The following is a 25,338-nucleotide window of genomic DNA, read 5'->3' as shown; positions in this document are numbered from 1 at the left end:
GGCAGGAATTCAAAAGAAATGAGATATAAACACTTATAGATTACTGGATGAAAATAGTAAGTAAGTATAGTCCGCTGTGATCATTGTTAATTCAGGTGCTCAAGTAAGACCTGTTCCTTATTTCTCACAGTCCTTTGCTCACTAATGTAAGTTTTTTGTTTTTTTAGAAGGATACTTTCAGTTCTTAGAAGCTATAAACAGCCATGTCACAACCGTTGGACTAAGCCTACTACAGAGCATTCAATAGTCCTGTGTTAAAAAATCACAGCTTTTTGAGTCAGTTACTTAATATAGAAAGCAAACTGATTAGTTTCAGTTCTTGACAAGAAACTTTCTTGGAATCATTCCTCAAATTTACTTAGCTCACAGTTTCTTTCACCAGTTTAGCTGCATAAAATTCAATTGTGTGTAAAATTGCATATAAAATTAAAAGGTTGATTAGCTTCCAGTCAGAATTTCAGACTATAGGGATAAATGGCATGCAGCCATTATATGTGTGTGGTAAAATATGAAACTTACAAAGCCCATCTGGGTTTGTTCCTGAAGCTTTCTTATGAACCAAGTTGTCTTTGTTGCTGAAAGCCTCAGAGTACCAGCCTCTGGGACAGGCTGTGAAGCAAGCGCCCCGGTAGGCTTGTCTTATTTCTGCCATTGCCTCAGAAAATCATTTTCTGTGAAGGTAAAATTGAAAGTACAGTTATGGGTGTGTATCATATATGTAGGATTCTGGGGGAAGTAATTCCTTTTCTCCCAAACCCGTTCTGTGGAGATGGTAATTTCAGGTAGTGCTAGTGGTGACGAGCCTGCCTGCCAATGCAGGAGACATAAGAGACGCAGTTTCCATCCCTGGGTTGGGAAGACTCCCCTGGAGGAGGACACAGCAACCCACTCCAGTATTCTTGCCTGGAGAATCCTGTGGACGGAGGAGCCTGGTGGGCTACAGTCCATAGGGTCGCACAGAGTTGGACACAACTGAAGCGACTTAGCACACACACACATGCACGTCGTAAAGTTAAGTTAAATGGTTAAAGTCTGGCTCATAAGAATATTGTTGTTGTTGTTCAGTTGCTCAGTTGTGTCCGATTCTTTGTGACCCCATGGACTGCAGCGCTCCAGGCTTCCCTGTCCTTCACTGTCTCCTGGAGTTTGCTCAAAGTCATGCATAGGGAGAATAGTCTCCCATCTAAAATTTCTAAATGCTGTTATTTGGGCTGACCAAAAATACTTCCTTTATCAACCTTTCACATGGTTTAAAGTTCCACTGTCAGCATTTCCTGAGATGCCTTCTGGAGGTGGGCATTTTTTTCTGGAACTCATTTTGCTTTTTGAAAGAAGAGACAAGACTTTTAGCTAGCACATTGTCACCATTGGCTGGATGAGTAAATACCCATATTTACCCAGCTGTGGACCTAGTAGAATCAACCAGGTTGGTCTTAGTGAGGGTGAAAGAAAGGACACTGAGCTTTCTCTCAGTGGAATTTGAACACATTCAGGGCTTTTAATGAGCATCTTAGCTATTTGTTGTCAGGTTGCTTTGAGGTTCAGGATATATTTGTGAAGACTTTTACTTCCCCATTTGGCTTGGGGTGAGTTCAGATAGGAACCTCTGCTGATTCTCTAATTTTATATTTGCTTTGTCTTCTAGTTTTTATCAAAATTCTGGCAAACGTAGACCATAATTTAATATCATAAATTTGTTTAATACGTGAATGATGACAGCAGTCTGTGTGCTGAGTATCATTATAAATTCAGATCTCAAGGTCCTTAGGAGAGAGAAAACATTGCTCAAAAGGACTTGTTTCTAGATCAAGGTGGAGCTGATGCTATGTATTAATAGATTTTTTTTTAAAGTACAGTAGATAATACAAATCACTAGCATTATTATATACCTAGAAATTTGTTTAATCTTTCTCAGAGTTGTATTTAGATTTCTTGGTGATGAAATGAAATTTTACTATTTAAATTTCTTTTTTACACCATCTAGTGGCTCAGAATGAGTGGTGCAGGTAATTGCAGCTAATGTGCACAAGCAAAATGATGTCATAAATCCCACTTTAAATCTAGCTATGGGTTATTACTTTCCTATCTCATGTCAGTAAAGTATAAGCATTAATCATGAAAATTCTTTTCATCATTCTGAATTAAATGTAAAAATTGTATACTTAAGGAAGAATGCATTTTAAGGAGTCTAACAATATTTATAGAGACATAAAAAATGTGTACTTAGTTAAAAAAATTAGTTCCATGACTTGTCTAATAAAAAATATCATTTAAAAGATTTCAAAGAAATACAAGTTGCTTTCTATAATTAACTGATCTATAGTTTGCAGTATATAATTATCATTGATTTGACTTACCTTCTGGAAAATTGTCAGTTCTGAAAACAGTCTTTTAAAAAAGGCACACAAGATAGTTTAAGAAAAGATTCATTCTTTTCAATATAAATATTTAGGCAAATCAAGAAATAAAATGGCATGTACTATAATAAAGAGTATTTTAATTTTGTAAATGTAATGACAAAACAATTTAGCTAGTTTGACAATCAGGCTTGCTTTATTAAAATTCTCTAATATAGTTTGATTTTAAAATTCAGCCTTTTCGGGTTTTTTTTTTTTTCCTGTTACTGCAAGGAAGCCTCGATGGGGTGTTGGCTGTGGGTAATTTATTTATTTCAAGCCTCTTTTGAGACTTATACAAATCTTAGCTTTCTTTCTTTTTTTCTTCTGGTGAAAATCAAATGTTACAATAAAGAAGGAAGAGAAGGCAGATACTCTGCCCTTCCCCCTTCCCTTTTTAACATTTTCCAATTAGTAGCTGTCACGTGACCCCTGGCTGAGCCAGCCCTCCTTCAAAGTGCCTGGCATTTTCTTGGTTTTAACCTTTTAACCTCACTAATAATAAATTCAAATACTGCTTGCCTAAAAATACAAGACTGTAACTTATTGCTTACAGTTCTTTTCATATAACATCACTGCTGGTTTTTTAATGTGTTAAAACATTTTATATACTTTGGTAGTTCAGTGGAGATTTTGAAATCTTTTTCCCTCCTCCCTAAAGTGAAAGATATTTATAGGGATGAATGAAAGTGAAATATGTAATTTTTATGAGATGGTTAGGTAGCATGACCAACTCAATGGACATGAACTTGGGCAAACTCTGGGAGATAGTGGAGGACAAGGAGCCTGGTGTGCTATAGTCCGTGGGGTCGCAAAGAGTAGGACACGACTTAGCGACTGAACAACAGTGACAACTGCCTTGTTAGTGAAGTTATTCTGAAACACAAAGCCTAGTTTCAGATTTATTAGATGGGGAAAATGATATTAGAGGTTGAAAATCTTTTTATTTTTTATTATTTTTATGAATCAGTTTGTTTAAAATTGTGCTAAATCCTTCTACTGGTTTGCATTTCAATTTTGTTATCACCTTAAATAAATATAATATCATAACTAATAGTTTTATCCTAAAATTGTATTTATATATAAAGTTTTATAATTTTGATAGCAGGATCCAGGTTACATAGCTGTAGGCATATTCCATAGCCCTGCATACCTCTTGGATTATGTTAGTCTACTTGCTGTTCTGGATTTACATTGCTATTAGTTTATCTTTCAATCTGTACACTCACCAGTAAATTGCTAACCACATTCCTATTCTTACTTTTAAGGCAATAAATTACTTTTGGAGACTTAGTGACAGAAGAGCTATGAAAGAGGCATGCTGCTTTGTCTGCTGTTAACAGAAAAATAAAGAGAGTTAAGAATCCTGGAATATTTCATCTTGTTTACGACACATGTGACTTGGGCTTTTTGAGACATTTTTTATTAAGTCAAAAACAGGAAATGTAGGTTGTCAGTGTTCACTAGTATACAGTAAAAGGGCATTTTTTAGAGTTTCAGGCATTGCCTTCCTATGACTTTTTCCAGTGATTAGTGAATTGTAACTGTCACTGATCATTTGCTTTGCATTGTGAAAATGTAAAGATTCTGTTACTAGGGCTATTTTGGCTTTAGACGTACCAGAAAAATAAGTAAAATGAAAGTCTTGCTGAGTTCTACTGGCAGAGGGAAATGCAGTTACTCTTCGGCATTCTTACTTTTTTCTTTTGTGACTGTCTGACCCGGTATGCCATAAATAGCAAACTCCTGCAGAAGAGTAACTAGGACATCTCAGTATAGGATATCCGTGGTGATATTGAGCTAGTTCCCCAAACATTATCTGTCAAAGAGTAACTAGGACATCTCAATATAGGATATACGTGGTGATATTGAGCTAGCCCCCCAAATGTTATCTTGTCTTACAGTCTTTGGGGAAGGAGGAGAACTATTTGTACGTGTTGCTGGTTGTTTGGATCTGATGGCATTTCGTGTCTGTGCTGTCCATCTGGGCATCTTGTGGACTGGGGTACCATGCTGTCTCATGGGCAGACCCAGCTCTCCCTAGTGATGATCAGCAGTGTATGGAAACACACTACATCAGAAGATGTTCTCATTCCACTCATGTGGCTCCTCTTGTTACCCACTTGCAAAAACCATGCTCTAGTATTTCCTGATGTTCTCTTATCCTTCATTCCAGGAAAATGTTGACAGATGAAAGGGAAAGGTGCCTACAGGAGGCAGGCCATCAGGCCCCAGTAGTGGTTTGAGGGGTAAAGGAGAAACCAGAGGGCCATGTCAGAGAGGCAGGGTACCCAGAGATGGCAGTGGAGGGGCTGTCGTGGTTTAATTCTGCATGGAGTAAGCAAAGGCTTTTCAGGAACAAAACAGAACAACAGTAAAGCAAAGTACCATGTTGTTAATTAAAAAATAAAAAAACTTAAATGGAAAAATCCATGATTTGTTATACACTTCTGCTCTCTGCACACAAAAAAATCAAGAGCCCACTCAGTGTCTATATGGCACACTCTTACTCTTTGAGATGTCTCCCAGCTTACCCCTTTAAAGGTCAGATTCCCTTTGGAACAGCCCATAGTAATCAGGTTGCCTTATGTGTGCTGTGCTCAGTCGTGTCCGACTCTTTGTAACCCCATCGACTATAGCCCACCAGGCTCCTCTGTCCATGAGGGATCTCCAGGCAAGAATACTACAGTGGGTTGCCATGCCCTCCTCCAAGGGGATCTTCCCAAACCAGGGATAGAACCCAGGTCTCCTGCTTTGCAGGTGGATTCTTTACCGTCTGAGCCACCAGGGAAACCTAGGTTGCTTAGAGCGTGCTCCAAAATGCTGGTTTTTGTTGTCCTGGTATTTTGCTCTACCAGTTAGTGGGAAGGCAGAGGGAGGGGATAAAAAAATACTTGTTGCATACCTCCAGTACCCTGTTCTAGGCACTCAATATGTTTTCACTTCTCTGATTCCTATGATAATAACCCTGTGAAGGGTAAAGTATTATAATTTTGCAGATGAGAAAACTAATGCTCAGTAAGCTTATTATGTAGATCACCCGAGGATACCAGCTAGGGAGTACCTTCTGCTGGAATCAATGCAGATCTGACTCTGAAGGCTTTTCTCTTTCCATTTTGCTCCACCTAAGTAAGTGGGCCATGACTGGGATTATTTATTTCCCTCTCTCAATTCCTTGAGGTTGATACTGTGTCTTAAGTATTTTTGAATCCTAATATCTAACATCATGACAGATAGATGTTTAATATATGAAAATATAGTTAAAAATAGGAAATAATCCTGAACTTCTTGAAAGAATTTAGAATCATAGAGATAGGGGAACCTTAGTGCTAACTTTATAGATCTTGAGGCTCCACATAATTGGAGGAAAATAAATAAAAGACGAATGGAAAAAAGACTGCCTCTGTGGAGATCTTAAAAGACAATGGAGTTTCTGCACTTGAACTTCCTGAGCTTCTTGGCAGTCAGACTGGAAAGGGGAGAGACAAGGAGCTAATGTTAATCGTAAAGGAGGACACTTGGTTTTTCCCAGCACTGGCTACTTAAAAAAAAAAAAATCAGATGAATTTCTAGAATCTTCACTGATTATCTGACCACAACAACTTTATGTAATAAGAATGACATTGTCAGATATTACCCTCAACCAAAAAAATTTATAGTAAATATAACAAGAGATTCCATAGGGTACCTCTGTGAAGGGCTTCCCAGGTGACTCAGTGATAAAGAATCCGTGTGCCAGTGTAGGAGATGTGAGTTCGATCCCTAGGTCGGTAAGATCCCTTGGAGAAGGAAACAGCAACCCATTTCAGTATTGTTGCCTGGGAAATCCCATGGACAGAGGAGCCTGGGGAGCTACAGTTCATGGGGTTGCAAAAGAGTCAGACATGACTTAGCGACCAAAAAAAAAATTCTGTGAGGGTCCAAGTGTATAATAAATAGACATTAATTAATGTTAAGTATCTAACTGAGTTACTGTGGAGTCTCAAAAGTGATATATATGTGAAAAAAATCTTCCCTTAAAGAACTTGGAGATTGCCTAAGGTCACATACCTGGTTAGTAACAAGCTGGAGACTCTGGATCTTCTGAAAAAATAATCACAAGAAAAAGAAAAAACAGCAGACTTTCCCTCAGATATGCCACACTGTTTCTGCCTTTTAGGCTTCTGTCTGAAACTCATCAGTACTTACAGTAAATTCAACTGAAGCTATTTCTTCAAAGAAATAGAATTATGTGGTCCCAGTTCTGCAGGGGAATAGGTATCTTTCTTTCTGCAAGTGAAGTTTAGGCTCTTTAAACAAGATATCCTATACAGCACATTGGAAAATGTGATAGGCAACAGCCAACTGTAAGTAGAAACAACAAACTTCATACTGTGAAGCTAAACATACTTCAGAACAAGTATTTGTTTCAGTTTAGTTCAGTTCAGTCGCTCAGTCATGTCTGACTGTTTGCGATCCCATGATTACCAGCACGCCAGGCCTCCCTGTCCATCACCAACTCCTGGAGTTCACCCAAATGGTGCATCAAGGCAGTGATGCCATCCAGCCATCTCATCCTCTGTCATCCCCTTCTCCTCCTGCCCCCAATCCCTCCCAGCATCAGGGTCTTTTCCAATGAGTCAACTCTTTGCATGAAGTGGCCAAAGTACTGGAGTCTCAACCTCAGCATCAGTCCTTCCAATGAACACCCAGCACTGGTCTCCTTTAGGATGGACTGGTTGGATCTCCTTGCAGTCCAAGGGACTCTCAAGAGTCTTCTCTCAACACCACAGTTCAAAAGTATCAATTCTTTGGTGCTCAGCTTTCTTTACAGTCCAACTCTCACATCCACACATAACCATTGGAAAAACCATAGCCTTGACTAGACGGACCTTTGTTGGCAAAGTAATATCTCTGCTTTTGCATATGCTATCTAGGTTGGTCATAACTTTCCTTCCAAGGAGCAAGCATCTTTCAATTTCATCATCACTAAAATTCTTCAAGTATGTCCCATGTACTTGGGGGAACAATACGATATTCCTATTGGAAATGACACATCTTAAGAAAACATGTAGGACAGTCAACTGGTGTGTCATCCAAAATGAAGAGAAAGCATGTTTCATCACGCAGTAAATATTTATTGAACATCATTTACACGTCCTGGAGTGTGGGGCACACAGACTAAGTGTAAAACATTGCCATGATCTCAGTGAGTTTGTACGTTTTAGTTGGAGGGACAAAGCTAAAGTACATAAACTCCAGTGAGGAATAAATACTCAGCTTGAAATGGGGGACATAAGTATGGATTAGATAATTCAAAGAAAAATTGATGAAATCTGGATAACCTGAGTCAGGCTTTAGTCACTAGATAGGTTTTAGATGAGGGAGGGGAGACATTGCCTGGGAAGGGAGCGGGACTGAGTACAGCATGGAAGGTTGGGCTTCAGGACCAGAGCGATGAGAGGAGGATGTGGCTACATCCACGTCCACACCCTTTCATCCCACAGGGTAGGAAGAAAGCAAGCTGAGGGGTTTGTAGTTAATGCATTGGGTGAGGCAGTGGTTAGTATACATTCTTGAGCAGCCAAGTAAGCTGACAAAAGCAATTTCTAGGAAGAATAGAGAAGCAGAGTTGATGACACAGTAATCCAGGGTAAGGTGATGAAGGTCTGATCTAGAACAGTTAACAGAGTCATGTATTGGTTGGTGTATACACTGAGTACCACTCAGTGATTGCTGCTGAGCGTGATTTGCTCTTACTTTGCCTAACAATATCTATAAATCATCAGTCTGCATATCAGTTTTTACTTTATCGTATTGTAAATGTTGACTGGGTAGAAATTTGAATTAAATGTGTCTTGACTCTGGAACATAAACTAAAATTGATCACAGGAATTAAGTCCTTACTATCACCTTTCTTGCTTGTCTTCTATCTCTCTTGCTTTAAAAATGGATTTTCAGTGCCTGGAGAAAAAAATAGGAATTCCTTGAAGTAGAGTAACTCAGGCTTACAGCTGCATAGTAAATTATAAAGTAATGAGGTTGGTTTCCGTAAGTTGCTAAGAGACTTAGGGTGTTAAAGCAGGTTCATAAATGGTGATTTTCAAACATAATGGAGGAGCTTAGAGATTGTTAGTGTCCATTTCCTCACTTAAGGAACCAGGTTAGGAGACTTAGAGTCAAGCAATTAATGTGTAGATAATAATAGTAAAATGTCAAGGTTGTCAAGTGCCTATTGTGCATTTTAAGAGAACTTTTGAAATGATGGATGTACAAGAAATGATTCTTACAAAGTTGCTAATTGGAAACAGTAAAAAGGAAGAGATTGCAGAGGTAGCCTTGAAAAAAAAATTTCCATATTTTAAATAGTTATCTAGTTTTCATGATACCACAGTGTTCACAAATAATTTGAAAAATCGAAAGTCACAGTGAATAGTTGGAAAACAATGGTAAAGTCCACTCGTTCTGAAACTCAGTTTAGTTTATATTTTGTGAATAAAATTACCTTTATTTCTGCATAAGACTGTGCTTTTTCCAAACATATATCTGTGCTTAAAAGCACAGATACATGTTTGGAGAAAGGAATATAGTCTTTTAACCTAACACCTGTTGCTTTCAGACAGATTGGTAACTCCTTTCTGAAAGGGGTGGTACATCACAAAATCTTATTAATGTTCCAAGTTTCTGTTAAGGCAGAATTCTTTTACCATATGGTTTGTAGAAAGTGGATTAGCATGCTTGAGAAATGAGAATCATGGTGCTGAAAGGGATTTAAGGAAATGCTGGGGTCTTATTGGGGCGAGGGGGGTTCTTATTTAAGTGTAAAATAAAACACCAGCAGAGAGAGAAGATGTAGTTAATAATTAAACACAGACATACCTTTGCTATTGTGTTGGATAAAGTCTCTATTTTTTTTTATCAAAACTAGTTCTTTTTTTCCTACTTTTTTACATAATCACCTTAATTTACTGCTTAATAATGATTATTTGAGGCATAAAATTTTAACTACAAAATAAAAACTTTTAATGATGCAAAAATTGAAAACGGAGGCATTGGATCACAACTGTTCAGTGTTGCTTTCTCATTATTTTCTCGAATTATTGGGCAAGTTTGGTGCTTTTGCTTCTGTGACTGCCACATTACATTTTTGCCTTGAAGCCATCCATTTTACAGATATTGAATTTCTTTTGAGTACTATTTTTATACACTAAGCATCACTACACCTCTGGATCTTGATAGCATTACCGTGGGAGGAGAAAGAAGCTTTGTGTTAGTAATTACCTAACATTGTCAGAAGCTGACTGCAGGCCTCTTTCTAGTGATAACAGAATAACCGCATAATGTAGCTTTATAGCACATGATTAATAGAAAATAATTACACGTCCTACAAAGGGATGCAATATTTCTTATAAATTGACTAGAATGGTTTCCTGTAGATTAAAGGACTCTTCATTATTTTATCAGTCCTCCTGAAGTACAGTCACTTGCCTATGTTAGCATTTCAGTTGATGTTAAGAGCCACAGAGGGTGAAGGATACCAGATGGCAGACCTTCTTGTACCTGAGATCTCGTTCGTGTGCCATCAAGATGACATGATGCTCCCTAACCTTTCAGAGATTTAGATGGCAGCCTGGTATGATTTCTGTCTCTTTATTTTTTGTTTATTAACAAGATGAGGTTTGAGGGCTGTTTTTCTTTCTTTTTTTTCATGACCCACCTGTGACTTTTAAACCAGACTTCAGTTAGTATGTGGACAGCGAGACAACATTGTATGTATTGTGTTATTTTCCACTGTAAGTAATATATCATTCATAATCACATTTGTTTGGGGGCAGCGAACAGGGAAGGCAGAGGAAGGCATATTTTCTTCCTCCCAAGGAAATCGTGTGTGCTATTGAATCTGCAGGCTGAAGTTTAGGATACCAACTCTAAGAAGCATCTTCATTCCAATTTATAGGCTGCAAATGGTTTAATTGGGATTCATGTTGCTCAGGAGGCTCATACAGAGGATAGTAATGATAAAAGTAAAAGCTTCTGTGTTTGCAGTCTCACCGACATCCTCTAATGGCTGCAGTGTAAATCCATAAATTTGCCTACTAGATTTTTACCTCACTATATTTTATCTTACCTCTTAATTCCACACAGGAGTGCTGTATGGAATTCTTTACAAATGTAGAGTAATAAACATTCTGGTTTTTTATTTTTACTCTTTTCTGATTTAAACCTGTGATATTTTAGAGTACTTCTACAAGCTGTGTATTTCATAGGCTTTTCAATTATTTTAAATTAATTTAGTGAAGCATTTAGGATTATTTTAGCCTAAAACTTATATTTTTCCTAGAATGTGACTTTTAAGGCATGTGTTTACAGCTGAATAAACTCCTCTGATGTTTACTACTATGCTCTATTTAATGAATCTTCTCAGTTACTGTCATGTAAAATTCTCTCATGTGTGAAGTCCTTTGTTGAAGTGATTTGTTGGAAATCAGTTTCTTAAATTTGAATGTGAGTGAGCTTTTTGAGAACAATAATACATACTTAATTGAGAGTACAGGTTATAATTTCAAAGCAGAATATTATAAAGTAATATGAATTTTCTGGTTTATAACTTGAATCTAAACATTGAAATCCAGATTGCAGGCTATTCTCTGAAGGCAGGACTGAGTCATACTATACCGTCTCACTAAATGTATTCTGTTCCTGTTTCTACCCTTTGGGGGCCTAGTTCCTTTACACTTTCCAATAATCAGTTGGAAAAACCTTAGATGGGCATTGGACAAGAGCTTTCACACTTATACTTACTCTGTTAAGTATTCATTTTGAAATCTTACACTGTGGGCCTTTGGCCTCTGCAAGGTGAAATACATTTGTTTTTTTAAGTGTTAGGCTCTAATTGTATTCATTGCCTTAAAAATTGAAAAGGGCAGCTTTATTAGGTACCTATTAGGATATAATGGTTGCTATAATGGTTGCTAATCATAGCTTTCAGTAAGCTGGTATTTTCTTCTGATAAATATATTCTGCACAGATTATAGTCATCATCATTGAGTTCTGGGCTTCAAACTATTTTCATTGTTTAGAGAATTTTGTCAACTAAGTTCATACTATTAGGAAACTTTTGAACTTAAAATCTTGAGTCTACTGTTTCAGAAACCAGAACTGTGCCCTCATTAGAATCGGGTCTTCCCTCCCTCTCCCCAGCCTTTTCCTTCCATCTTATTGTTACAGAAAAAAACTAATTCTGATACATCCCATTGTTTTAAAAGTATTTATAGATTTTAATCCTATAAACTCTTTATTGATAGACTACAAATCAGTACACACCTAGGAATTTATACATTTGTATGGAAGAATTGTATGATTTTCCTTTCTGATGGTCAATAGCATAGTTAGTCATCAATACAATACAATAGTCATCAATACAAACATTAAATCTATCCTGGGTATTAACATTCCCTCCCCACATATAACTTGATATGCATATGCACATTTATCTATGACTCAGATGTTGGAAATCATAGCCTATTGAATTACTTTGGGAATTGATTTTAAAAATTTATCTTCTATGAAAAATTAAATTTGGGTCCTATGGTGCTTTTTCAGAGTATTGCTTTTGGAAGATATTATTCTTGAAACTTGTAATTCATTTTACTTTGTTTGTATCTCACTAAACATAAATAAATTTGAGATAAAAATACATTAGTCAATCTGGCAGACAAATGAACATTAGGTACAGTTTTCACAATGCCTGGAGCCAGTGGCGTGTCTTCAGTGGAGCAAAGGGAAGAAAACGAGGCCCAGGTTCAGCTCACAAGCAAAATAAACACAAAAGTGACTCATCAGTCACTCTTTCTTACAGCTGGATTAATATTTTGGCGTTATAACTTGAAATACTTTTATTTACTATTGATCCTCCCCATAAGGGTGAATCTAATGCCACCTTTAAATTCCTTCTACTCATCCTTTACCTAATGTAGTTTGTGATCAATCAGAGGAACAATAAATGCCTTTAGGAAGCTTCTGAAAAGGAGCCCTTTTGTGAATTCTGTTGGAAAGCCGGTTTGGGGATATCTTAGTAGTGTTTCCAGTTCTCTAATTAACCTGTTTAAAATGGGTACGCTGATGTATTAGATTTTCCTGAGAAGGAGCATACTTCTACATTCTAAATCATTTTTGGTCGTCTGAGTTTAACTAAGAATTAAGTCATTTATTGTGAAAGAAAAAAAAAAAAGGCTGTCCTTGCCAGATGATAAGCTCCTTGAAGGCAAAGCTAGTTTCCCAAGGATCCTGGCAGTGATCTTGGAGCCTCTAACACTGTGGTTTGCATATAAAAAGGTGTCCCCCAGGCTGTGTGTGTATGTGTGTGTGTGTGTGTGTGTGTGAGAGAGAGAGAGACAGACAGACAGACAGACAGACAGACATGGGGAGAGAGAAGGGAAAGGGGCCCAGAGAGCCGACTTCCTTATGTAGTTTCATTTACCAGGTTCCTATCCTAAGTGACTATTTCTATTCTACACCACGAAATAAACAGGCTTTGTCTTATATGTTAATTTAAATCTTTGCCTAACAGCATTTTTAAAGTGTCCGGAAACAAAAAAGATTAAATTGTTTCAATTTGCAGCTAAAGCTCTTATAACTTTATAAAAAGAAATAACATTTCTAAGAAGTTGCATACGAATGACATTGTACTTACACCAGTCTAAAGGTTAATATTGCATATTGTTTTCAATTAGGAATACAATAGATATGGCTGGTGGGTAGGAGAAATGAAGGGAGCCATTGGCTTGGTGCCGAAAGCCTACATAATGGAGATGTATGATATTTGAGAGTCCTCGGTAAGTACATTTTAATCCAATATTCTGTAATAGCTCATATGTTCTCTTGGTCTCTGCGTTATGAGTCTTTGCTTTTTTAAAAGTCTTTGTAGTTTTCTGATAACACAAAGGTTATACTCCCAAATCATTATCTTGTTTTACAAAATTTTAAAATAACTTCATAGAATTTACTCTGGAAATAGATTACTTAGAGAAAGTCCCTTTGTTAATAACCAGCTGTTTTCACAGCTTCCTCCTCTTTAGTAAAATACCACTCTTATGGTCTTTCTGAGGAGCTGAATTGACAAAATAGTGACTAAACATTCATTTTCTTTCCTTGGCTAAACACGTAATTTTTTTCTAGGCAGGGAAAATCAACATTTTGCCTGAAGAGAAAAATTAAAATGCAGCTTTCTCTTTCTGCTCGCAAAAAGGAAGATTCCTCTGCTAGTCTGCAAATCTTTTGGATTGAGAATCATTGTGAAAGCATGAACGACAGTTCGTAACCTTTGTTTTGTTGAGCATCATTTGTCTTTGTTGTTTTATGCATTCATTGTAATATTCCTCTGATGTCAAGTTAAATGAAGAATATTAATGTAAATTAGAAGTAAGCAGTAAAGTTATACCTGTTGCTATATTGCAAAGAAATAAATCAATAGTTTTTATTTACTCATTTGATTTATGTGAGGAATTCAGCACTATTCTGTATCACATAGTCATTGCTACTACTAGTATGAGTTGTAATTTCTCTTAATACTGGATATCATTGTTTTTAGAATGTAAAATATAATTTCAAGAAAATTTGATAGAATGTATCTCATAAGTTTTTGATAAATGCTATAAAAGAATGTAGCTTTGTTAAAACTTTGTAGATGAGTCATCTTAGTATTTATTTTTCACATAGTAGTAGTAGTAACATGTTTTCATGAAAGAATTTTTACTGATTGGCAAGTTTACTTTATGTTAAATATAGCCACGAGAAAGAAAAATGGTAGAATTGCAAATGATAGTTGCTATCCCCTTCTGCAACACATGTGCAGACCAGAACCATGGTTTACTGTACAAAGCCCATTACCAGTAATAAATACCCTGGTTATATAATTGGCTTGCCAACATTTTCTACTGTAGTTTTCTTTAAATTTAATAAAACAAAAAATTTATGAGAGGCCCCATTCTGCCACGAATGAAATGGCATAAAGAATCTCAATGTATTCTCAAAATCAGAAGGCATAACCGAGTACTTTTACCCTGCCTAATCTTTACTATGCTATTAAAGTCCTACCACAAAACTACTACCACAGACTTGAGAAGTACAACTCTGAACTTCTCAAAGCAATGAGAAGAGAAGGAAGGCTCAGAGAGGAGGGTATGGAAATCATGGTGGGAACATGTACCAACAGGTGAGTGGAAGGTTGGTGTCAGTCTGACACAGGAGGTGTACGTTGTACTCCAGAGCAAGGTTTGTGGAGTTATATTATTACTTTTTTACGCATGGTTGAAATCAAAGGTATTTTAAATGTCTACAAGGTACCAGTATGATGTGTATATATCAAAGTATACTACTGATTGGATAATTAGTTGGAGTAAATATAATCTGCTAATAATGAATCATTGATTAGAAGATACTACTTTTATGGAACTTTTCAGATCTTTGCTTTAAAAATAAAGATTCTAAACATGCAAATGAGTTGATAATATTTAAAAACCTCTATTATAAAAATTATCTACAAGTAATATTTCAGAGTTTACATTTTACTGTTATCCCCTCCCTAACCCATGTGATTATCCCCTCCTTGTGATTATCTGATTTCACATATAAAAATATATCTATTAATTTGGGAGATTGTAGGTAAATTCTAGTTTATATAAATTAGACATTGTGAAGTTAAAGCTTTCAGAAATTAATTTGTGGACTTGTTAATCTTGTTCTAATATAGAACCACTGGAATAGATTGAAATCGTCTTGGCAAAAGTGAGACAACCGAGGATGAATGTAGTGGATTGGTTTTCAAGACCTGAGAGATTGAAAGAGTGAAAGCAATTGTGGGTTCCACTGTAAATGTAGATAGACTTCCTTGTAAGGTATACATTTTGTGCTTCTGATCCAAGTGAAGATTTTAGTCCTGGGCCAGTAGATGGCAGCAGCTTTTCATTGCATAGGAACCCGCTTAGAAACCCCTCCCCCACTCTGGCACAGACTCACTCCAAATGTAAAGTATTCAGAAGATTATTGCCTCCTTTTACAGTTAATCCAGGAGAGGGAGTCCTTTGCCAACTGATGCCAGATAGTCTCTGTGAATGGTGACGATACAGAAAAAGAAAGTGTTACTTGTGTCCAGAGCTCCTCTGCCCTTTGTTCCTTTTTACTTGCATATAGGTGGGAGATAAGAAACAAAAAAATTTTAATTGGGATGACAGGAAAAACAATCATTACTTTCAACTCAGGACTCCTTTATATTCATCTGGTGAAATCATTTGTATCATAGAAGGGAGAAAGTTTTCTTTACACCCTTGACAATATATCACACACTTTCCAAGATCATCATAATATCATTAATGTGAATTTAAACAACATTGCTTGTTAGAAAATATGCTAATTGCTATGTTCCCATTATGTTTGCTTAGCTTTTATTTGTTTTTCTATGAACATTTAGAGAGCTAATTTTTTTCAAAGGTGATTGTAAGTCATATTTTACATAGCATTTTGCTTGATTATTTGCTCTGTACTGAATTTGTACTCTATTGCCATTAGATCTTACAATAATGTTCCACTCTGCAAATTTTTAAGGTTCAAATAAAGTTTAATTGTTTGCAAACTGTTATGATGCTAATAATTCAACAGCCTGCTGTGTTACTAATGAAATTACTTTGTTATGATTAATTTGGAAAATAGTGTGTTGATTGTAGTAATTAAGCACAACAAGGTGAAGTAAATGATTCTAATGCCATCTGGCCTCCAAACTGAATGAAGAAATGAAATAGGACTGTCATCTGAATTTATTCAAAGAAGTAAGGATAATACAAATGACTTCATTGCTATAGGATTTACATTTAACCACAGCTCACTCCATTCTGTTTTTGCCACTTGGTTATATATGACAGTTCCTTTTATGAAAAGGAATGTTGTTTCGCCTAGCAATTGTTTTGAATACTTTATATTATTTAAGTAGATTATTTTTATCTTGTGCTAATTTAATTACAGATAATTATATGAAGTATTATGGGATCATAGAAAATCACTTTTCAACCATCTGTAGGTGAAATCTCTGTATATGGAGGTTTTTTTGCTATTAGTATTGAATATAGTCTTTTCCATTCAGTTGTTTCTAAAATACTTTTAGACAAAACTCTTGTAGTTCTTATGATTCCACTTTTCCTATGATTTCTTCAGTGTAAGCTATTGCTACTCACTTCATAGAGTCTGGTTCCTACCCCCAGCCAGGGTCATGATTAAAAGAACCCAGAGCTGAGTTATATATGTTATATATTAAAGATCCAGATTTGAAGTTCAGCCACTATAAGAAAACTTACCCTAACATACATGTAGTTTAAAATCTTGAACTTCATCAGTGAGACTGAGTAAAGCATTGTGAGAATTTTCGAATCATGCAAAGTACTTCTACATTTCAGATAAATCAGTTATTTATATTTCATTCATTGAACAGAATTATAGACACAAACTGTATAGACATCACTTTTACTTCTTTTGAGTTCAGTAGACTCAAGAATATTAAAGAGCAATCCATATGGTAAAGAAAGAGGTGGTGAAGATTAAAATATGACCATACCATAGAAAACATAGGTTCACTCAGAACTTGAAAGAATGTAATCAATATATAACATAAAAACATTTGTTAAAATGGCTTAGTTTGAAAAATCCTGAGTATTCTGAAATTCAGAGAAATAAGTGGTATATATTATTAAATTATCTCTCTACGAACGTAACCTACATTCAAATGCATAACTTAAACAGTTGATCCTCTGGATTGGGAACAAGCAATTTCTGGACATCCTCAGCTTCAGCCAACATTGTCATCCACTGCCTTGTAGTTGAATTCTTCCAGAATAGTTGTTAGGACCTCTGATAATGTAACATTTTGCTTATGATGAAATAAATAATTACACAACTGTTTGTAATTTTGTAACCTGCAATGACATTTCATTAACACTACTTTCCAGGGGCTTTTTCTTGTTTTCCTTAGCAGAATCTGCTCTATCATTGCTTGATCAGAAACGTGATTTATTGCTGGCATGGTACTTCAGAGTATATGGTGTGTATCCAGTAAATGTTTATTAATTAACTGGTGTGCCATCCCACAGTATCTGAGATTTAAGAAGAAAAGAGCTTGACTTCTCTATACCTGGTAGAGAAAAATTCTTTTATCATTTAGTTCATCTACTTTCTGACTGACAGCATTCTTTTAGTAAAAAAAAAATCAGTCCCCTGTACTGATTCTTTAAAGACAATTTCATTGTCCTCATTATACCATCAATACGTGAATTGGATTAGATTGTTGGTAACAGAATTAAGCGAGATGGTGAGTAACAGGAAAGTTGAACGTGGCAGCCAGTTTTGAGATGTTTCCTCCGTTCCTTTCCTAGGTTCAGCGTGTTCATTCTTTCAGAGAAGTTACAGGCAGCATGGGCAGCGTGGGGCAAGTGATCTAGTTATACTCCCCACATCACTGCTGCCCTGCATCCACTTGGGCGATATCAGAGAAGCCTTCTGATCTTGGAAGCATTCTAGCTGTTGCCTTGGATGAATCAAAAAGGAATTTCTGAAAGTGGAAAGTTTCACAGTTGTTGCCAGGTCCAACCATAATTCAATTTTTGTCTTTTTAAAAAACTTTGATTTCCTATTTCTTTTAAGTTGTATGGTTATGTTAACTTGAGTGCTCTGAGTCCCGAGATGAAAGGAACCGTAAGTGCAGAGAGTCGCTGTAGTCGTACCAGTGCTCAGCTTAGGTCTGTAAGGTTGGAAAAGGGGCTGGAAGTTGAGCAGTCAAAAATCTTGTGAATATGTGCAAAGATGTGAAAATAGAAATTGCCCCAAAGCTCATCTGGAAGTGTGTTTTCTTTCCTTGGAAAGTGTTTCCTTAGGTTTCTCTTCCATTTTCACTCTATTTTTTATTACCCATTACTCAGAGAGGTGATATAGAACAGCACTTGTGTTTTCTGTTTATTGACCTCAGCTTTGTAATATAAAAACATCACTCCTGCTGGAGTAAAAGCAGGTGCCGTTTTGAGGCTTGAGCAGCAATTTAGCTCTTGTTTGAGTAAAGTGTTACACAGGTACTCTCAAAGGAGAAAATTAATGCTACCAATGTATGCCAATTAAACGTGACTGCTTTAGAGGAAGAGAAAATTCCAACAAATAAGCAGATTCCCATTCACTGTCTCCCCCTCCCCAGCTCCCTTAGGAGTCCACTTAGAAAACCTTGTGTTCTTTCACTGTCATGTCAAAATGATGAATATAATTTAAGATAGTAATAGCAACAATTAATATGAAGTGAGTTTACTACTTGTTATGCTGTGTCCTTTTCATTCAGTCCCTCTAAAAACCCTAGAAGGCAAATTCTGTTGTTCATTCCCATTTTCCTGATTAGAAAACTGAGGTTAAGCAATTCGTCCCAAGGTCCAGGGCTAACAAGTTACCCAGCCTCCCTCACTTGTATTCAGTGCTATTCTCCTTCCCAATACTGCAGTGACTTCAGACCAAATACTTAATTCTAATCTTTGCATACAGTAGGCACTCACTAAAACCTATTGACCACTGATGATGGCACCATTCTTATAAAATAGTCTGGAGCGTGAAAAGAATAGTTCAAGAATTGGACAGCCAGAATTTATCTTCTGTAGTTGTAAAGCAGACCGTGGTGACTCTGTTGAATCCAGAGCAGTTAGTCCACAATGGAGAAGAAATTTTAATGCTGAAACATTTCTGTCTGTGAGCCTCCAGTCTAGAAAATAGAAAGTCAAGGCAGTGGAGAGTTGAGAGAGGACACAATGCCAAAGAGACCCTTTTTGAACAATCTTTTCTATTCTTTCCATCTCAAGTCAAGCCCAAGGACACTGAGCAGGCAAGGAAGCCTTGGAGAGGACTTCAAAGCTGGCAGCTTCTGTCTCAAAGTTTTCAGTTAGTTGCTTTTTGTGGGGTGGTGTTTAAATGGACAAGTTTTTCTAAAAACCAGTTTAAAAAATATTAAATTGTTCAGCCCTTTACAATCAGTAAGCAAACTTCATTATAAAACTTAAGTAATTTTGTAACTGAGATGCTGGCAGTGTCTGACCTAAGACATTTTTTACTTGTTGAGATGTGAATTTATTAAAGGAGAACTTTTATTGGAATACCTGGCTCCTGAGTATGAAGTCTAATCACCTAGGCATCTACCATGGTGCCTTGTGCAAGCCTTCATAACATGGTAGTGTTCTGCTGTGTTTTGTGAACAACAAAAAAATTTAAGTCTTTATACCTCAGTGGTTGGATGCTGGGAGTGGGAGGGCAGAAGATAAGTTAAGAACTAACATTCATTAGAGGGCTCTGGAGTTTAGCCAGAGGAAGATAAGATTGGACCTTCTCATTATCTAAAGTACACCCTGAGGTATTGGCTGTTTTATAGCCCCAAAGAAGAGGGTGCACTGAGGGTCAATTTCCAAGGTGTATTTGACTCTCTAGTACCCTGAAATATTTCCATGCTTGGTACCAAAATACCATGCTTCTAAAGGACAGGGAGTAAATGACTTCACATTGTCCTGGTCTCCCACCATGTAGATTTTGCTGGTATAAAGTAACCTGTCCCATCTAGATGGATACACGACTCATTCCTAATTCCCTGTTCAAGCATCTGTGGCCTGTGGAGTCTCCATCGCTCCCAGCTTCCATTGCCTTCCACCACTTTCCTCCTCCCCTGGCTTTCCCAAGTCATATGAGGCATGAGACAGGTAATTCTTATCCTTCTACGAAGTTATGGATATCAGTCGTGGTCTCTGTTTTCTAGGAACCCAGCAAAAGCAAGGCAGGCATGTAACCGTATGTTTATCCCGTTCTGTGCACCTTGAATTGAAAAGCTGAAATGTAACTATTTTGTGAGTGTGCGTCTGTATGTATCTGTTGCTTTGCTTCAGTCGGTCAGCATATTTGCTTTATTATTGTCTCAAGGCTTGCTATTTCTCTTCCTATCTAATTAAATGATTCCATTTTGAATAATTACATTTAAGTACCAACAGTGTGCTAGAGGCATTTTAAGCATAGACTTCGACACAGTCTTTCCCAGGCAGACTCTTAGCCTAAGAGAAATAGACAGGACATAAACTCAGGAAAGGAATAGCCCCAGGTAGCCTCCTCCCTGTGTGATTCTTAGCAAGTTCGATCACTACCAGTGTCCCAAGACAGAAAATATCCTCTAACTTTGTTACGTCTGAATGTAGGAGACTACCTGGGAAGCAAACTGGGATCCTTTCTCATATCTTTTAATGTGCAGATGGGAAGGCAGGTGCAAGGGTTTCAATGGTAGTTCAGACGAAAAGATTCATTTTTTGAAATTTTCTAAACTGCTTATAGCTACTGAATTGCAAGGGGAACCAAGGAGATGTGCATGACTAATGTGAGCATATTCACAGAGTTGCTGCCAATCATGGTAAATATAATTCTGAAATTATATCCTATCGCTTTAGAGAAATTATATCTATCCCTTTAGGAGATAGGGATATAATAGTACCCTTTACCTTTAGTCAGGAACAGGGCTTTACCAGTGGTGTTCAACTGAGAGTGGGTAGTAGACCACTGGAATTGAAGTCAAGCAAAATTTCTAGTTTCAGTTCTCGAATGCATTGTGCCCCAGAATACATTTCCTCGCCTGCAAAATTCCAGCAGCTTTGTTCTATCTACCTCAGGGTGTGGTTATGCTTAAGTGAGATTATATTTGAAGGTGCCTTAAAAACCCAAAAACTGTGTAAACATGGCTTTTCTGCATTGGAGGATATGAGAACGGATATGCAACGATTGATGGAAATAAAAATTTCTCCCTCACACCAAAAGCAAGCAAGGGAAAAAAGTTGTTTTTTTTTTTTTTAATGCTCAGTATTAGCTATAATGCTGCTTGGAGTAATGTTAGTGAGCTGTTGGTTTTGTTATTTTCTAATGAGCATTAGTGTCAGACATCCTAGAGGAGTTTGGGATTAAATTCCTCTATAATATTAAATACATTTTTGAATCAAGCCATCAATTGGTTTCCAAACTCTCTATGGTTATTTTCTTTACTGGAGGTTTCAGTAGCAGAGATGTTACTTCTGTCCGTGAATTTTTAAAATAAACTTTTGCTATTTAAAACCATCCATCTGAATAATAGACTTTGGTTAAGTATTGTGTGTAGTTGGTTGGAATTAGCAGAGAATTTTTTTAAATAGAAACCTTAAGGAAAATGTTTGTACATTAGACCGATATCCACTCCCTCTATGAACTGTTTCTCCCAGATGTTATCTGTGATTGTTTGCCTGTGAGTACATACTTTGTAGTTAAATATTTTCTTCATATGCATATCTAAGAATGAGATAATTTTGTTTGATCGAATTAGCCTTGTAATTTAGCACTAATTTTCATTTGTAGTTTGTGAAAATATTGGACTTAGAAATAAGGGCAAAGCAGAAACCTCATTACGTGTAACCTTAATGCTTTAATGTTATAACTTTAGGCAAAGCTAATAAAAAATGCAAAGGACTCTTAAATAATTTAAATTATCTAAAAAAATTGAGCATATTCCTTCAAATAATAATGGCTTTCATGATCTGATTTTTTAAAAATTCATTTCTCATGTCTTGAATTACTTAGAAGTATGGATATCAGAGTAAGTTTGAGTTTATTTAAGATTATTAAATATATTTGTTATCATACAGCATCAGGGATGATTCCATTATTTAGCCTAGCAATTATCATCTGTAATGTTATGCTATATATAATTCCAATAATGTATTTGATAATGTCATTATGGTATAGAGTTAATTTTTAGCACTTCTCTTTAAAATAGTGCTTTGTAATATTCCTTGATTCTTTTGAGCCATTAATCAGTTCCATTAACCTAAACACAGTCATATTACATACCTGTTATTTGTTTCCTATAATGGAAGTTTCTTTTGCCATCTTAAACTTTACTGGAAAATTACTGCTTTCATAATGTATTTTCATTACTATACTCTTTTGGTAAAGGAATATGGTACATTGTAGTAACTGTGATTAAAGTAAAGATCAGTCCATTCCTAAAACTTTTTCTCCTCTTCCTAAAAGATAGGAGAGAATTTTGAGTTCTAAGCATACCATCCTTTACTTCCTCTGAGGCTGTGTTTTATAGCAATAAATACTCTATATTGATTACGATTTAATTCTAATGGAAGTATACTAAGTCTGGAAACACACTATAGCTTAGCATTTAGTGCCTCAATTTTTAAACAGTTTTTAAATTTTAAAAATTTATATAATTGCCCCAAATATGCTTCTATTATTGGATCCATATCATGCTTTGAAAAATATTCTCCTTTCATATCTTTTCTAAAGATTATTTTGTTCACAATGTATTTTTCCTGGCACTTCATTGCTATTTTTATATAACTGAAAATCTGTCATTTCCATTTTAGCTCAGTTTGGAAATATGAAAACCATATCAGAGCAACACATTAAAGATTAGTATGAAGGATAAAAAATTAATGGAAGAGAGCCATGTAGAGATTTTAAATTTAGTCAAATTATTCAAGTGTGCAATTTTAATCCATTAATCTAGTTTGAGACTGCTTAAGAGAGATATTTCTCTCTAAACGAGATTTTTCTCTTTCAAAACACATTGAAAAGTCTCTCATATAAAACAAATACTACTTTTAAAATTTTGTTTTTCAAGAGGTTTTTTTCCTTTGAAGAGTGAAGGAAGAGTTTCCCTAATATTCTGCTATAATTTATTCTTAGTCAAAAATAGATTGCCATGTACACACTAGATATTAAAAGCCAGTTACAGTCATTAAAGGTGGTCTAATGCTGTGTAGTGAGATATTCAATACAAGATTTATTTTTAAGCTATTTCAGGGCCATGAGAGAAATTGTTTTCCTTATAAAGGGAATTCTGTGTTTTACTTCATTATTTGTAGATTTTTTAAAATAAATATAAAACAGAGAAGGGGAGAATGGGAGCTGGTTGTTCCCTTGAATCCTAATACAGTATGTCTTCTTAATGAACCTGCTGCAGTGCCCAGAAAACAGCTCCCTGCAAATAAACATGCTAGAAGTGATTTAGCCACAATGTCCAGACTGTGTAAACATCTAATTATTACAATAAAATTGTCAATAAATTTACATTACTGCTCCCTTTTCAAACATTAACCAACTTTTTCTTTGCTTGATAAAAGAGCATAAATTGTATTTTTATGTGTTGGTGTTTTTGTTTTCATTACACTTCTTGCCAGACTCTAGACAAAAGACCTCAAGCCTTAATGCCCTGAGTTATTCCTGGATGAAGAAAACTCCTACAGTTGTTTATTAATGTAATGTGCTGTGTTTCCTTTCACAGGGAGATGGCCTCGGAGCCCTCACAATCTGATCTTTAGTCATGGCATTAAAAAAAAAAAAGCCATAAAGCCAGTATGGCAGACACTGTGACTTTAAGAGAGACACAAAGAATTAAGGCTCCTTATAATCCACTATTAGAATGGGAATTTTAAGTTACATTAGAAGCAAAAGATAAAATGGTAAAATGCAATAATTTCCTTTAACAAAGATTACGTCCAGTTTTCAGAATTATGATATCATGTTGAACATAATTGTGGAAGCACCCCCCACACCCTGTATTTCTTATAGAGCTGGTACATTAACATTAGAAAAGCAGAGTGATATTGAATTCTAATGAGGTCTGGCCTATATGCTCTGCTAGGAAAAGAATGAGGATCATTCATTTGTATTCTACAAAGCGCTCGGAAATCCACGCGCATCCCTGTGGCTTCAGCGCGTGGTGCTGATCATCTGTTCATATTGGGGGCGGGTGGTGGGGGTGGAGGATTCATTGCTCTGAACAGCATCTGAGCTGGGGAAAATGGTTAACCACTTTCCTTAGAGGTTGTTTCCTAATGACTGTTTAATATGGTTACTCTCTTATATGCATTTGCTTTACCTGTTCTCTTCAAGGATCTTAAAAATTGTGATGCTTACATTGATGACAACAGACCTCTGTAAAAGCCAAACAAAGAAATTCAGTAGAGTAAATGTGATTTCACCATCCTCGGTAAACATGTCGGTTTTAAGTAAACAATGAGATGACAGTGAGGTATTTTGTTCATTAAAAAAAAAATCTGAAAAATGCTCCATTTGATATGATATTGGCTGTTCAGGAAAAACTGCATTCATTTGTGAGCCTTGCTGACATTCGGAGAAAACAGCCCATTTTGGAAAGTTATATTTAGCCAAACCAAGGAATGAAAGATTTTAGCAAATTGCCACGTAAAATGATCTGCACAAAAAGGCATCGGGGAAGTGAGCTAAGGCCTGTGCCAAACAGATGGCACCCCCTGCTGTGTTTTTGATTGAAAAAGAAAGGTAACATTTGCAGCCACGTCAAAGAGACAGTGATCAGCTAAACAAATTGGTCTCCGAAGTACCCCATCGCTGGAGCAAACCCCGCTGCAGGGTATGAGTGAGGCTGTATTTCAAAATAATGCTATGTTTGCGTCTTTCCTAAGTGAGGGGATCTATCCCCTTTTCAGGCAGCAAAGGGAAGATAAGGTCTTTGTTGAAGTCGACTGTGATATTATCTGCAGCATAAGCAGTAGAGCTCAGTAGCACAAGTGCCCGTTTTCTCTGTCACCATCACCGGCTGCAAGATGATATTTGGGAAGACCCCAGCAGCTTTCACTCTGATCCTCACTCTGCTGTGAAAGGTCTCTGGGGTTTGCAGAGAAGAAATTAGGTATATGGCTTACAAAAAACACAAAAGCCCACACAAAAATTGTGAACAACCCCAGATCATTACAAAGGCACCCTTGGAGGAGATAGGGAAGTGATCAGGAAAAAACTCTTCTTGCTCTGAATTCAGTTCCCAAATACAAACATCACGAATGGCAAAGAGCATGTCAGTGAGCAAGTGTGTGTGTGTGTGTGTGTGAAGGAGGGGGAGAATTTT

General features: G+C 36.4%; 1 protein-coding gene across 1 annotated transcript in view; it reads left to right on the top strand.

Annotated features, from left to right (window-relative positions):
- Positions 1 to 25,223, top strand: part of SKAP2 (src kinase associated phosphoprotein 2) — a 181,520-nt gene extending 156,297 nt beyond the window's left edge. The window contains exons 12-13 of the mRNA XM_010855390.1: positions 13,109 to 13,210; positions 13,554 to 25,223. Of these exons, the coding sequence (XP_010853692.1) occupies positions 13,109 to 13,201 (93 nt within the window). The 3' untranslated portion in view covers positions 13,202 to 13,210; positions 13,554 to 25,223. The remainder of the gene's footprint in view (positions 1 to 13,108; positions 13,211 to 13,553) is intronic.
- The last annotated feature ends 115 nt before the right edge of the window (positions 25,224 to 25,338 follow it).

This window comes from Bison bison, unplaced genomic scaffold, assembly GCF_000754665.1.
Source record: "Bison bison bison isolate TAMUID 2011002044 unplaced genomic scaffold, Bison_UMD1.0 scf7180017864364, whole genome shotgun sequence".
Taxonomy (NCBI): Eukaryota; Metazoa; Chordata; class Mammalia; order Artiodactyla; family Bovidae; genus Bison; species Bison bison.
Note: the sequence above shows the minus strand (reverse complement) of the source record. Positions and strands in the feature narration are given on the sequence as shown.